The following is a 16,035-nucleotide window of genomic DNA, read 5'->3' on the forward strand; positions in this document are numbered from 1 at the left end:
CTAGGTTAGGCAATTCACTCCGCTACTCTTAATTAATCAAAGCTCACACTTTATTGTCTCTGCACAAACAACAATGTAACTATGTTGACCCTGGGCCAACAACTTAAAACATGATTTCTACTGTTCGCACTCAACCGACACTCACTCAGACCACTTTTCCAATTTATAACACCGAAGCAGAGGATCTCCCGCTGGCCAGATGAAAGATCCTTTCTTCTCCCAGCCCCTGGTGTGGGAGCTCTTCCTTACAATAGATAGAATCTGGAGTTCTCATCCCTTTGCATTTGAAGCTCCTGACTGTTAGAGTCTTCCTCATCAGTTCAAATGATGCACTTCATTCTTGTTGGCTCAAGGTCATCTGACTGACCTATATCTCCTTCTTATTGACTCTGGTCCAAGCCAGCGTCCATTTATTGCCCTCTTCCATAAATGACAACTGGCAATTTATGGCTCTTTGTTTTAAATCAGTTACTGAACCAGTACCCAGCTTGAATCACATAGGGTAGACGCAGATCTCACCATTCACAAACCTGCATGTTATATCATACCAAAGAACACCTCACAAATAACTCCTTATTTGAAAATTATCTCAAGTCTAGCAGATTACCTGGACATCATTGCCTCTACTTTAAAACACCGATTCAACTGAACAAAATCATCTCACAAAATGGTAGAACAGCCTTACAAAATGGCAGCCTCCAGTCCTTCAAACACATGGCAAGAACAAAGATAATTGGTTTGTCAACTTCCTCTGTCCTTGACTCATTCAAGTTCAATGTTTTATTCACATTTTAATTCCTTCATGGCCATCAGCAGTACAATGCAGGCATAACAAATTACAATAGATTATAGTAAAATTCTGAAAAGTACAAAAGAGGAATAGTGAGTTAGTGTTCATGAGTTTGAGGACCTTTCAGAAATCTAATGGTGGAAGGGAAGAAGCCATTCCTAAACATCTAGTGTGGGTCTTCAGATTCCTGTACCTCCTCACTGATGGCAGTATGTCCTAGAGGGTGAGAACTCTTAATGAGAGTTGCCACCTTCTTGAGGTGGGGAGGATTATGCCCATGACAGAGGTGGCTGAGTGCAGAACCCTCTGCAAGTTTCAAACTTCAAAGTACATTGATTATCAAAGTATGTATACTATATACAACACCACTCAACCAGCTGATGTATCTCTTTTTTTTGGCATGTGCCTGCGTGCGTGCAAGTCTGTGTGTGTATCTGCGTGTGCATGCGTCCGTGATGATGCCTTTTTCATGGCTTTTACAAGGCGCGGAGCGAGAGAGAGAGAGAGACTGTGTGGCACGCCACTCCTCACACAGACATTTTCGCAGTATTTTCCCTTTATTTTACGAGGTCGAGTTGCGATCTCGACAGTCAACCCGGAACGGATGGAAAGCGTACTCGGGAGCGGACCCGACTGGTTTTGAACCCGGGAACCTCCGCTCCCAGGTCCGGCACCAATGTCACTGCGCCACCAGCCGGCCCCAGCTGATCTACCTCACTTCTGTCTGCCTCCTCATCACCATCTGAGATTCTGACAATGACAAACGGCAAATTTATAGATGGTGCTTACGCTATTCCTGACCACACATAGAACACAGAAGAGTACAGCACAGGAACAGACTATTCGGCCCACAATGTTGTTCTGAACAGCTAAAATCAAATCAGAAACACTCAAAACACTAATCCTGCCAACCTGCACCATGTCCATATCCCTCCGTCTTCCCTACATCCATGTGCCTATCCAAAAGCCTCTGATGTATTTGCCTCTCCACCATACCAGGCAGCACAGTCCAGGCATCCACCCCTCTCCGAGTAAGCAAACTTACTCCTCACATCCCTCTTCAACCCATTCCCTTTCACCTTCAATGCATGCCCTCTGGTATTAGACACTCAACCCTGGGAAACAGATACTCCCTGTCCACTCTATCTGTGCCTCTCATAATCTTATAAACCTCTATCAGGTCTCCCCTCAGCCACCGACGCTCCAGAGAAAACAACCCAAGTTTATCCAGCATCTCGTGTCCAGCACAAGTCATGGGTGTAAAGAGAGTAGAGCAGTGGTCTAAACACATGTGCTCAAGTTGTGCCTGTGCTGATTGTCAGTGAGGACGAGATGTTACTTCAATCCACAATGACTGGTCTCCTGATGGGGAAGGCATCTATCTATATACTGTACCTCAATGTATACTTCTATAAGATCTCCCCTCATTCTCCTGCACTCCAGGAATTGAAGTCCTAATCTGTTCAAACTTTCCCTAAAACTCAGTCCTTAAGTCCTAGCAAGAGCCTTGCAAATTTTATTGATGTCTTTCCTGTACGAAAGTGACCAGAACTGCACACAAAAGTTATGTTGGGAATTTGTGCTGTACAACTTCAACATCTTGGTCAGCATGGGCAAGCACGGGTGGGAGAAGTGCCTTTTTCTTTAAAAAAGTTTATTTACAGAAAAATACAAACATCAAGTATTTGCAAGACAGAGAACGAATTCAAATTAAAATATGATTATTACTGTCTATAAATCAGTCAATTGCCTGGGGGGCTCACCGTTCCTGGAAATCTCCCACTGTGTGCTCCCTTTCCGAGGACAGCCAGGCATGAGTGTATCCCCCAAAAAGGAGCAGGCAGTCATCCTGGGCAGATCCGTCAACTGTCTGCCACCTGGACCCGTGAATGGCCATCTTGGCCAGGCCCACCAGTAGATCTTCCTCGTGATCCGCCACCTTCCGTACTGGGTGCCAATATATCAGGAGCGAGGGGCTGACGTGTAACCAAAACCTGAGGGGCAGCCCCTTCAGACATTCAAATAGGGGCTGCAACCTCTCACGCTCCATATAAATGTGGTACAGTGACTCCTCCCGGTCACAGAATGGACAGGTGGATGGGGTCAGTGAACAGATACCTGTCGTATGGTACTGCCCAATGCAACACCTTCCACCCCACAGGGAAGGATCCCGGCATAAAGAGATTTCCACTGGGACCAGGAGTACCACCTTTATCCACAGCTGTACAACAGTATGGCACTGCGATGGATTTCTGCAGATGAGTGGAAATGAGGGTCGTGGATGGGCAAATGGAGAAAAGGTGGAAGATATAGAGTGAATGAAATTGGGTGAACTTCATTCTCCTGCTCCTTGTCCTCGTGTTGGCTGTGGAAGATGCTCCAGCCCCGAGAGATGAGAATGGCAGGAATCCAGTCTGCTGGGTGGAACCAGTGGAAACCTAGCCAGGAATAAAACACAGTTAGGAAGTGTTTGTGTACGCCCGCGCGTACACACACACACCCCACCCACCAAGATATAGGAGCAGAATTAGGACATTTGGCCTATCGAGTCTGTTCCACCATATCATCATGGCTGACTGAATTTTCTCTCAGCCCTAGTCTCCTGCCTTCACCCCATATTCCCTCATGCTCTGACCAATCAAGAATATATCAACCTCTGCCTTAAATATACAGAGCCTATAAAAAGTATTCACTCCCCCCCCCCCCCCGCCGGAAGTTTTCATGTTTTATTGTTTTACAACATTGAATCACAATAGATTTAATTTGGCTTTTTTGACACCGATCAACAGAAACAACTCTTGCGTGTCAAAGTGAAAACAAATTTCTACAACTTGGTCTAAATTTATTGTGATTATTAAACACATAATAATTGATTGTATGAGTATTCACCCCCTTCAAGTCAGTATTTAGTAGATGCACATTTGGCAGCAATTACAGCCTTGAGTCTGTGTGGATAGGTCTCTATCAGCTTTGCACATCTGGACACTGCAATTTTTCACTATTCTTCTGTACAAAACTGCTCAAGCTCTGTTAGATTGCATGGGGATCGTGAGTGAACAGCCCTTTTCCAGTCCAGCCACAAATTCTCAATTGGATTGAAGTCTGAACTCTGACTTGGCCACTCCAGGACATTAACTTTGTTGTTTTTAAGTTTTGGCTTTATGTTTGGGGTCATTGTCTTGCTGGAAAACAAGTCTTCTTCCAAGTCACAGTTCTCTTGCAGACTGCATTAGGTTTTCCTCCAGGATTTCCCTGTATTTTGCTGCATTCATTTTACCCTCTACCTTCACAATCCTTCCAGGGCCTGCTGCAGTGAAACATCCCCATAGCATGATGCAGCCACCATCATGCTTCACAGTAGGGATGGTGTGTTTTTGATGATGCGCAGTGTTTGACTTATGCCAAACATAGCATTTAGTCTGATGGCCAAAAAGCTCAATTTTGGTTTCATCAGACCATAAAATCTTCTTCCAGCTGACCTCAGTCTCCCACATGCCTTCTGGCAAACACGAGCTGAGATTTAATGTGAGTTTTTTTTAACAGTGGCTCTCTCTTTGCCGCTCTCCCATAAAGCTGTGACTGGTGAAGCACCCGGGCAACAGTGATTGTATGCACAGTCTCTCCCATCTCAGCCACGGAAACTTGTAACTCCTCCAGAGTTGTCACAGGTCTCTTGGTGGCCTCCCTCACTAGTCCCCTTCTTGCACAGTTACTCAGTTGTTGAGGATGGCCTGCTCTAGGCAGATTTACAGCTGTGCCAAATTCTTTCCATTTCTTAATGATTGACTTAACTGGACACCGGGGATATTCAGTGACTTGGAGATTTTCTTGTATCCATCTCCTGACTTGTGCTTTTCAATAACCTTTTTGTGGAGTTGCTTGGACTGTTCTTTTGTCTTCATGGTGTAGTTTTTGCCAGGATACTGACTCACCAGCAGTTGGACTTTCCAGATACAGGTGTATTTTTACTAGTCAGTTGATAGATATTGACTGCAGACGGTGATTTCCATTTAACTAATTATGTGACTTCTAAAACCAATTGGCTGCACCAGTGATGATTTGGTGTGTCATATTAAAGGGGGTGAATACTTATGCAATCAATTATTTTGTGTTTTATATTTGTAATTAATTTATAAACTTTGTAATGATCTGGTTTCACTTTGACACGGAAGAGTTTTTATCTGTTGCTCAATGTAAACAAGCCAAAATAAAACCACTGTTGTAAAACAAAAAATGAAAACTTCCCAGGGGGGGCACGTGAATACCCTTTATAGGCACTGTTCATAAAGTCTCAACCTCCACTGCTGCCTATTGCATTCACCACTCACTGGCTAAAGAAATTCCTCCTCATCTCCGTTCTAAAAGGATGCCCCTCTATTCTGAGGTTGTTTCATCTGTCCTAGACTCTCCCACCATAGGAATCATCCTCTCCACATCCACTCTATCAAGGCCTTTCACCATTTAATAGGTTTCAATGAGGTCACCCCTCATCCTTCTGAATTCCAATGAATACAGGCCCACAGCCATCAAACATTCTTCATATAACAAGCCATTCAATTCTGGAATCATTTTGTGAACCTCCTTTTTACCTTCTCCAGTTTCAGCACATCCTTTCTAAGATAAGGGGCCCAAAACTGTTCACAATGCTCCAAGTGGGGCCTCAACAGTGCTTTATAAAGTCTCAACAATACTTCCTTGCTTTTATACCCTAGCCCTCTTGAAATAAATGCTAACTTTGCATTTGCCTCCTCACCACAGACCCAACCTGCAAATTAATCTTAAGAGGATCCTGCACAAGGACTTCCAAGTCCCTTTGAACCCCAGTTTTTTGTATCTTCTCTCCATTTAAAAAAGAGTCAACTCTTTCATTTTTTCTACCAAAGTGGATGACCATACATTTCCTGACACTGTATTCCATCTGCCATTTCTTTGCCCATTCTCCTAATCCATCTAAGTCCTTCTGTAGCCTCTCTACTTCCTCAAAACTACTTGCCCCTCCACCTATCTTTATGTCATCTGCAAACTTTGTAACAAATTCCATCATTCAAATCATTAACATATAACATAGAAAGAATCAGTTCCAACACAGAGCCCCGTCACCAGCAGCCAACCAGAAAAGACTCTCTTTATTCCCACTCTTTGCCTCCTGCCAATCAGCCAATTATCCATGCGAAAATCTTTCCTATGCCATGGGTTCAAAACTTGTTAAGCAGCCCCATGTGTGGCACCTTGTCAAAGGCCTTCTGAAAATCCAAGTACACAACATCAACCAATTCTCCTTTGTCAATCCTGCTTGCTACTTCTTCAAAGAATTCCAACAGATTTGTCAGGCAAGATTTTCCCTTTACGAAACGGTGCTGACTTCAGCCTATTTTATCATGTGCCTCCAAGTACCCTGACACCTCATCCTTAATAATCAACCCCAACATCTTCCCAACCACTGTGGTCAGACTAACTGGCCTATAGTTTCCTTTCTTCTGCCTCTCTCCCTTCTTGAAGAGTGGAGTGACATTTGCAATTTCTGGAACCATGCCAGGATCTAGTGATTATTGAAAGATCATTACTGATGCCTCCACAATCTCTTCAGCCACATCTTTCAGAACCCTGGGGTGTACACCATCTGGACCAAGTGACTTAACTGCCTTCAGACCTTTCAGTTTCCCAAGAACCTTCTCTCTAGTTATGGTAACTTCACACAATTCATGAGCCCTGACACATGGAACCTCCACCACACTGCTAGTGTCTTCCACAGTGAAGACTGATGCAAAATACTTATTCAGTTCATCCACCACTTCATTGTTCCCCCATTACTACCTCTCCAGCATCGTTTTCCAGTGATCCGATATCCACTCTCACCTCTCTTTACACCTTAAATATCTGTAGAAACTTCTGGTATCCTCTTTAGTTTTGCTAGCTAGCTTACTTTCATACTCCATCTTTACTTTCTTAATGACTTTTTAGTTGTTTTCTGTTGGTTTTCAAAAGCTTCCCAATCCTCCAACTTCCCACTATTTTTTGCTCTATTATATGCCCTCTCTTTGACTTTTATGTTGGCTTTGACTTCTCTTGTTAGCCACAGTCGTGTCATATTTCCTTTCAAATACTTCTTCCTCTTTGGGATGTATATATGCCGTGCTTTCCAAATTGCTTCCTGTTTGGGCTGGCTGGTGGCACAATGACATCGGCGCCGGACCCAGGAGCAGAGGTTCCCGGTTCGAAACCAGTCGGGTCTGCTCCCGAATACGCTTTCCATCCGTGCTGGGTTGAGTGCCGAGATCACAACTCGACCTCGTAAAACAAAGGGAAAAATACTGCGAAAATGTCTGTATGAGGAGTGGTGCGCCACACAGTCTCTCTCTCACTCCGCGCCTTGTAAAAGCCATGAAAAAGGCATCATCATGGACGCACGCAGACGCACACGCACAAACTCTCATGCACGCAGGCACATGCCAAAAAAAAAATACAAATTGCTTCCAGAAATTCCATCCATTGCTGCTCTGCCATCATCCCTGCCAGTGTTCTTTTCCAATCAATTCTGGCCAACTCCTCTCTCATGCTTCTGTAATCCGCTTTACACCACTGTAATACTGATGCATCTGACTTTAGCTTCTCCTTCTCAAATTTCAGGGTGAATTCAATCATATTATGATCACCTTTCCCTAAGGGTTCTTTATCGTTAAGCTCTCTAATCAATCATACATGCATCATCTGTTTGGGAGTATTCAATGCAGGAAGAAATGCAATCCCTGGTAATCTATGGTTTGTACTAAAGTGAAATGCAAGATCTCCTGCTGTTCACACTCTCATAGTGACCATGAAAGCCATTTGGCCCATCGAATTCCAAGCCAACTCCCAGCAGAACAACCACATCTGTCCACTTCTTATCCACCCCTACCCACAGTGATTGGCCTCTCTTGCACAACCACCTCCCTTGAGTTTCTAACCCTCAGCCACACACTGTGAGGTGTGGGTGAAATGTCTGCTGTATCAGATACCAGGTCACAAAACTACTTGGTGAGAGTGCTACTGCGTCAGTGTGCTGATGGGCCATGTAACTACTTTCTCAGGGACCTAGTTGGCAGAATACTTCAGAGTCAAATAATTACTTTGGGGAGGGGTGGGGCTGGTGGCAATTTACAGCGGCCGACTGATCCACAGACCCTGCTTGTCATTCAGCTGAGGTAGGGGGTACTTACACGGTCACAGGGCGAACCTTGAAAACTCCACACACACTCTCCAAAGGTTAAGATCAAACTCAGGTCTCTGCAGCTGTGAAGCGTTGGCTCTCTCCACTGTACCATCCCTTTAGATCAGAGATGAGGAGGAATTGAGGGTGTTGAACTAGTGGAATCCATTGCTGCTGAAGCCAAGTCATTGTGCAAGGAGTTTGTACATTCTCCCTGTGACCACATGGGTTTCCTCCGGGTGCCCCCATTTCCTCCCACAGTCCAAAGGTGTATGGGTTGGGGGTTGACTAGTCATTGTAAATTGTCCTGTGATTAGGCTGGACATCACAGCTTGAAGGGCCAGAAGAGCCTGTTCCATGATGCATCTCAACAAAAAAATAAAATATGTAAAGTGGAGGTTGATAGGTTCTTGATCAGTGAGGACATCAAAGGTTTACAGGAAGGAGGCGGGAGAATGGGGTTGAGAGGGGAAATAAATCTCCTGATCAAATGGTGGTGCAGACTCGTAGGACCATATGGCCTAATTCTGCTCCCTGTATTTTATGGACTTATTCCTTTTCTTTTTTTTTGCATTTATCTTTGGAATTTCAAGCCTAATTCTGTTCCTCTGTCTTAGCTCACACTTAATGCATCTTCTGTTGTGACAGGTTGGAAGCCCAAACCAGGGAGCACAGAACCTCTACAACCAGATCATGAACCAGTTTCCCAAATTTAGAGAGAAAATGTAAGTAGAGAGTGTTCTTGTTTCGATCACCCCCACCGTGGGGAAAGAGATTAATCTGACCTATGTCTCTGATAACTTCAACATCTTCAGACTTTAAAGTAAATTTATCATCAAAGTACATACAATACTGTGCAAAAGACATATATACATATGGTGCCTAAGAATTTTACACAGTACTGTATTTGTCAACATGGAGCAGAGAGCGAGTTTGTAAATCTGGCGGGAGCAAAGGATGTTGGGAATAGTGAGGGTGGAGCACCATGGGAGGGGTGTGGGACAACTGGCAGGGTGGAACAGAAGGTGTGCCAGGGTTGGTGGCACGGAAGGAGTGCCAGGGGTGGTGGCACGGAAGGAGTGCCAGGGGTGGTGCGCAGGTGCAGACACACCCAGCCCTGAGACACCAGGCAGGGTCAGTTGATTCCAAACAGTTGGTTTATTGATCATTACAGAGTGTCTCTGGTGCTTCCTGCTCCCTCTCCTCTCCCTTCCCCTTTTCCCAACCATGATTCCCCTATCCCTGTCCCCTTCCCACTCTCAGTCCACAAAAGAGACCAATATATGAATCAGGTGTATCATCACTCACATAGGTCATGAAATTTGGTTTTTTTTGCAGCAACAGTACAGAGCCATACGTAAAATTACTACAATACTGAGCAAAAGTCTTAAGCACCCTAGCTATCTAAATGTGCTTAAGACCTTTGCACAGTACTCTGTATGGCACCATATACAACCCTGAGATGCATTTTCTTGTGGGCATATGCAGCAAATCTATAGAATCAATAAAGGACTGCACTAACTTGGGTGTTCAACCAACGTGTAGAAGGCAAGCTGGGCAAATACAAAAAAAAGAAATAATAAATAAATCGACAGACAAATAAATAAGCAATAAATATTGAGAACATGAAATGAAGAGTCCTTGAAAGTGAGTCCATAGGTTGTGGGAACATTTCAGTGATGGGGCAAGTGAAGTTGAGTGAAGTTGTCTCCTCAGGTTCAAGAGCCTGATGGTTGAGGGGTAGTAACTGTTCCCAATCCCAGCGGTGTGAGTCCTGAGGCTCCTGTACCTTCTGCCCGATGGCAGCAGTGAGAAGAGAGCTGGGTGGTGGGGGTCCCTGATGATAGATGCTGCTTTCCTGCCACAGCATTTCATGTAGCTGTGCTCAATGGTGGGGAGGGCTTTACTCACAATGAACTGGGGGTGTATCCACTGCTTTTTGTAGGATTTTCTGTTCAAGGGCATCAGTGTTCCCATACCAGGCTGTGTTGCAGCCAGTCAATCACTCTCCACCACACATCTACAGAAGTTTATCAAAGTTTTAGACGTTGTGCCAAATCTTTGCAAACCTCTAAGGAGGTAGAGGCGCTGCCGTGCTTTCTCCATAATTGCACTTAAGGTGCTGGGCCCAGAAGAGGTCCCCCAAAATGATAACACCAAGGAATTTAAGCTTGCTGACCCTCTCCATCTCTGATCCACCAACAAGGACTGTCCCATGGACTTCCGAGCTTCATCCTCCTGAAGTCAATTATCTGCTCCTTGGTCTTGCTGACATTGAGTAAGAGGTTGTTGTTGTGACACCACTCAGCCAGATTTTCATCTCCCTCCTGTATGCTGATTCATCACCACCGTTGATTTGGCCAATGACAGTGATGTCATCAGCAAACTTGAACGTGGCATTGGAGCTGTGCTTAGCCACACAGTCATAAGTGTACAGTGAGTCGAGCAGGGGCTAAGCACACAGCTTTGTGATGCCTCTGTGCTGATGGAGATTGTGGAGGAGATATATTTGCCAATCCTAGATGACTGAGGTCTGCATATAAGGAAATCGAGGACCAAATTGAACAAGGAGGTATTGAGGCCAAGCTCTTGAAGGTTGTTGATTAGTTTAAACTTGACTGTACCTTGCATACCAGTTGCACTGTTGGAGGTACACTTGTAGTTTGCCTGCCAGTCACACAGGCAGAAGTGTGCCTGTAAACCATGCACCGATTGAACAGGCCTGCAGTTCATGTTCCAGACGTGATACAGTATCTGTTGTCTGCCTATAGCTCAACATCCTTCCAGTAGTTACAACAGCCCCCTCCGTCTCGGATGGGATAATACAGCCAGAAGAACGAGCCTTTTTTTTCCCAGGGACTGTTACAGTTGCCTAAAACAGAAACCTGATCCCACATGAGGCTGGACACTTGGTGACTGGTACCGGTCTTAGAGACGGAGGCGTAGCTGTAGTCACCACAGTCGGAAAGTACACCTGTAGCTCACGTCTTGCTCACACCATAAGACATAGGAGCAGAATTAGGCAATCTGGCCTATCGACTCTCCTCTGCCATTCCATCATGGCTGATTTATTATCCTTTTCAACCCCATTCTCCTGTCTTCTCCCTGAAACTTTTAACACCCTGACTAATCAACAATCTATCAACCTCCACTTTAAATATACCCAGTGACTTGGCCTCCACAGCTGTCCGTAGCAATGAATTCCACAGGTTCACCGCCATCTCGCTAAAGAAACTCCCCCTCGTCTCTGTTGTCCTTCTATTCTGAGGCTGTGCCCTCTGGTCCTAGACTCCCCCCTCCATTGGAAGTATCTTCTAAACTCTGTCTAGGCCTTTCAATATTCATCCTGATGAAGGGTCTCAGCCCAAAATGTCGACTGGTTATTCTTATCCATAGACGCTGCCTGACCTGCTGAGTTCCTCCAGCATCTTGTGTGTCTTGCTGCACACTGCCCACACAGTCAAGGTATGCCAAGGCCCTTCAGCCCATCATGCCCATGCTGACCTTTCTTGCCCATCTAACACTAATTCCATTTGCTCTCATTAGGGTTGTATCTGTCTATTGAACTTCCTGTCTCAATGCCTCTTAAACGTACTAATTGAAACTGACTGCACAACCTCCTCAGGTCACACATTAATATCACCAATTCTCCATGTAAAATTAAAATTCCCCTGAGATCCCCTTTGCATTTCCTGCCTCTCACCTCTTGTTTTTGACATCCCTCATCACCATCATTATGTGCTGTACTGTGTGACATGGGTGATCACGGTCTTCCCATGACCATGACTGTTCTTGGCAAATTTTTCTACAGAACTGGTTTGTCATTGCCTTCTTCTGGACAGTGTCTTTACCAGACAGGTGACCCCAGTCGTAATCAATACTCTTCAGAGATTGTCTGTCTGCTGTCAGTGGTCACATAACCAGGACTTGTGATATGCACCGGTTGCTCGTACGACCATCCACACCTGCTCCCATGGCTTCACGTGATCCTGATGGGGGTGCTAAACAGGTGCGACACCTTGCCCAGGGGTGACCCACAGGCCTTACACCTCCTTTGTAGAGACGTTTCTCCACCCTGCCACCCTACCATGGGAAAAATGCTATCTACCCTGTGTAAGGCCTCTCATTATCTTAGCATGATTGTAACTTCTGCAATGGATGTGTGCTTGCAGCTCGCGTACCAGTTACATAGCCAGAAGTACACCTGTAGACCACGCATGAATTGCCCCCCTTATCCCCCTCCCCTCCTCTCACCTCTTCCCCCTTCTCCCTGTTTTACAACATAAAACAGTACAGACCCTTCATCCCACAATGTTGTGCCAACCTTTTAAACTAATTTAAGATCTCTCTCACCCTTCCAGCCCACATAACCCTCCATTTTCTCTTTCATCCATTTGCCTATCTAAGAGTCTCTTAAATGGCCTCCACCACTCAGCCCCGGCAGCATGTTTCACAGAACCACCACTCTGTGTAAAAAAAAACACACCCCTGACATTGCTGACATCCCCTCCCTCATTGCCTCTTCTTTTTTGTTAGCTTTAGTGACACGGGGGGGGGGGGGTTGGGGATTTGGGGTCTGATATTCTTGTTTTTTTCTCAGTGTGTAGGCAATCAGTTAGTTTTTGTGTGTGTGAGTGCGGGGTTTGGTAGGTTAGATGCTGCTGTTGCAGTTTTCTGTGAGTGAGGGTTTGGGGGGTTTTGGGGTTTACGAGTTTTGTTTCTTTTTCTTATTCATGTGGTGGGGGGAGATTATATCATTTTTTTTCATCAACTCCAATGATATTTCTGTATTTCACGGCTATCTGGAGAAGATAAATATCAGAGTTGTATTGTACATGCATACTTTAACAATAAAATGAATCTTTGAACCTCCAATCACATTAAAATCATTCCCCATCGTATCAGCCACTTCTGCCTCAGGATAGAGTCTCTGGCTGTCCACTCGATCTACGCTGGTGCCAGACCTGTACCTGAAGGGGAATGTGGGAAGTGAAATGCTTTTGCAAAGCTCCAGGGAATGTACGATGGGCCGAATCTCTGCATCGCCTGCTGTGGTGCAACAGGGAACTTTGTGCAGAGTGTCAGAGAATAACTCAAAGCAGGGAAACAAGTGCATTCTGCTGACTCTGTACTAAATTGGTTCTGTCTTCCCTGTGCAGTATACAGCCCCTCACCATGGAGAGTAGTGCCTACCCCTTCACCGCCTTTGCTGGAGTACCCGCCATGGAACTCAACTTCAGAGAGGTAAGTGACAGCTGACTTCAACATCTACCTCACTGTGAGGTGTGTAACTCCCAGCGCTGCACTTTCTGTGCCACCGTTACACTTTATTCACACTGCCTGGTACGCCACTGCCAGCTTTGTTTTACCAGTCTAGGATCTTAGCCCTGAGCTGAACCCACTCTTAGACTGGCCTCTACCCTTTGACCTATTTGGCATGGGTAACCCTACCAAGAGCCAAAGCATAAAGCCCTGACTCCAGCCAACATAGCACTCCAGGTCACTGAGGCACGCAAGCCTCCAAACCCTACAACAAGGTTGTGGTCCTCCTGGAGGGTCACTCCCTCCAAACCCTATGATGAGGTTGTGGTCCTCCTGGAGGGTCAATCCCTCCAAACCCCACGACGAGGTTGTGTTCCTCTTGGAGGACACTTTATTCAGCATTCTATACACTGACATGCTGGAGCGAGGACCGATATTCTGAAATGATAACACTGAGGAATTTAAGGTTGCTGACCCTCTCCACCTCTGATCCTCTGACGAGGACTGGCTCAGGGACCTCTGGGTTCCTCCTCCTGAAGTCAAGCTCCTTGGTCTTGCTGACACACACAGACACACACACACACACACAGACACACACACAGAGAGAGAGAGAGAGAGAGAGATTGATTGATTGATTGTTGTGGCACCACTCGGCCGTATTTTCAATCTCCCTGATCTATCACCGTATTTGATTCAGCCATGGATTCTGTCTACACTTCTCACAGCCCAGGTTTGGCCCAGCACCCTAGACATTCCCTATTTCAACTCAGTTATTCCCCCTTTCCCCATAAGGCAGAAGATACAAAAGCCTGAAAGCACGACCACTAGTCTCAAGGAGAGCCTCGCGCCGCTATTATAAAGAATTGAACAGTCCCTGGGTATGATAAGGACTCTTGACCTCACAGTCTCCCTTGTTATGATCTTGTACCTTATTGTCTGCCTGCACTGCACTCTCTCTGTAACTGTGACACTTCATTCTGCATTCTGTTAATGTTTTCCCTTCTACTACCCCAAAGCACTGTGAAAATGAAATGATCTGCTTGGATGACATGCAAAATAATGATTTTCCCTCTTTGAAACTTAAACTTAGTTTACCAATGTGCCGAATTTACCAATTTGCTGATTTTAACAATTTGTTGGTTTTACCTATTTGTCAATTTAAAATTTGCCATATTTACCAATTTACAAATTTAACAATTTACCAGATTCACCAATCTACCAAATGTGCAAATATGGAAGTGTAAGTTTTTTCAGTCTTTGCTGCAAGGGAGAAGAAATCGGTCTCAGTGCCATGAGGCACAGGATACCAGAGTCCTGACATTGTTTCTCTTGCTGCAGAGTGACCAAGCCTATCCGTTCCTCAACACCAAAATGGACACCTTTGAAAAACTGAACAGTAAGCTGAAGGGCAGGCTGGGCGATTTCAGCGAGGCACTGGCACAGGTTGTTGGCCAGATGGTGATCAAACTGTCCCACAAGGAGCTGCTGCCCCTCAACTACCGTTCGTACAGTGAAGTGATCCTCAAGTATCTGCTGCAGCTCAAGACACTATCAGAAGAATTAGAGGTACTCTCCTTCTGCACGCCATTAAAGAGCAGTATTGGTAACATCAAAACTACCAGCAGAGCTTCTTTAGTTTGTTCTTTGTCCCTGCCCTGGGAGTGAGTGATGGGTCAGTGTAGAGGGAGTTTCACTCTGTGTCTGACCCTGGGAGTGTGTGATGGGACGGTGTAGAGGGAGCTTCACTCTGTGTCTGACCCTGGGAGTGTGTGGTGGGACAGTGTAGAGAGAGCTTCACTCTGTGTCTGACCCTGGGAGTGTGTGATGGGACAGTGTAGAGGGAGTTTCACTCTGTGTCTGACCCCGGGAGTGTGTGATGGGACAGTGTAGAGGGAGCTTCACTCTGAGTCTAACCCTTTTTTTTACAAAATTTCTTTATTACAAATTCGGCACTATATATACAAAACAGTGACTAACACAATTACAGTACTTCACTGCAAATAGACAATACAATTTAAACCAAAATGTTTCCATCTCTATGAATGATGGCAATTACACCCTGCGGAGCCCAACGTTCCCGGAACGCCTCGAAGGTCACCGTGGACTGCGCGTGTTCCTTTTCAATATTCACCCGGGCACGAATATACCCCTTAAACATAGCCAGGCAGTCCGCCTGGGGAGATCCTCCCGCCATCCGTTTCCATGACCCACGGATGGCAGTTTTCGCCAGCCCCGGGAGCAAGTTGACAAGGACATCCTCATCCCTCTGTGCCCCCCTCCTTACTGGATGACCATATATAAATAGGGTGGGACTGAAATGCAACCAGAAGGCGAGAAGCAGCCCACGCAAATACACAAAAAGGGGCTGCAGTCTCACACACTCCACGTACATGTGGTACACGGTCTCCTCCAGCCGGCAGAAGTGACACGCGGCTGGGAGATCCGTGTACAAACTAAAGAACTTATTGCAGGGCACCGCTTTATGCAGCACCCTCCAGCCGAGATCCCCAAGGTGCATGGGGAGGACTCCCTTGTAGAGGGACTTCCATTGGGGACCCTCCTCACCTCCAGGTGGAAAGACCGACTGCCATGGCGTGTCGGGACGGTGGATAAGGGCAAGGAAGTGGAGGGTGTGGAGCAGCAGCCCATAAAGGTACCTCCTGCTTGCATCCCTGAATGGGATTGTGGGTGTCGAGGGCAGATGGCTCAAGTTGTGTGGATTCGGCTCTCGGATAACATTGCAGGGCCTGGGCCCGACGAGCAGCTCAGCCCGAGTCGATCCACACACCTGAGCCGC

The 16,035-nt window shown here is 45.9% G+C and overlaps 1 protein-coding gene across 2 annotated transcripts in view; it reads left to right on the forward strand.

Moving 5' to 3' along the window:
• tfr2 (transferrin receptor 2) overlaps positions 1–16,035 on the forward strand; it is an 84,529-nt gene that overhangs the window by 55,421 nt on the left and 13,073 nt on the right. For both annotated transcript variants that reach the window (XM_072258296.1, XM_072258297.1), the window contains exons 15-17: positions 8,625–8,701; positions 13,136–13,220; positions 14,577–14,804. In XM_072258296.1, coding sequence (XP_072114397.1) covers positions 8,625–8,701; positions 13,136–13,220; positions 14,577–14,804 — 390 coding nt within the window. The remainder of the gene's footprint in view (positions 1–8,624; positions 8,702–13,135; positions 13,221–14,576; positions 14,805–16,035) is intronic.

This window comes from Mobula birostris, chromosome 5, assembly GCF_030028105.1.
Source record: "Mobula birostris isolate sMobBir1 chromosome 5, sMobBir1.hap1, whole genome shotgun sequence".
Classification (NCBI taxonomy): domain Eukaryota; kingdom Metazoa; phylum Chordata; class Chondrichthyes; order Myliobatiformes; family Myliobatidae; genus Mobula; species Mobula birostris.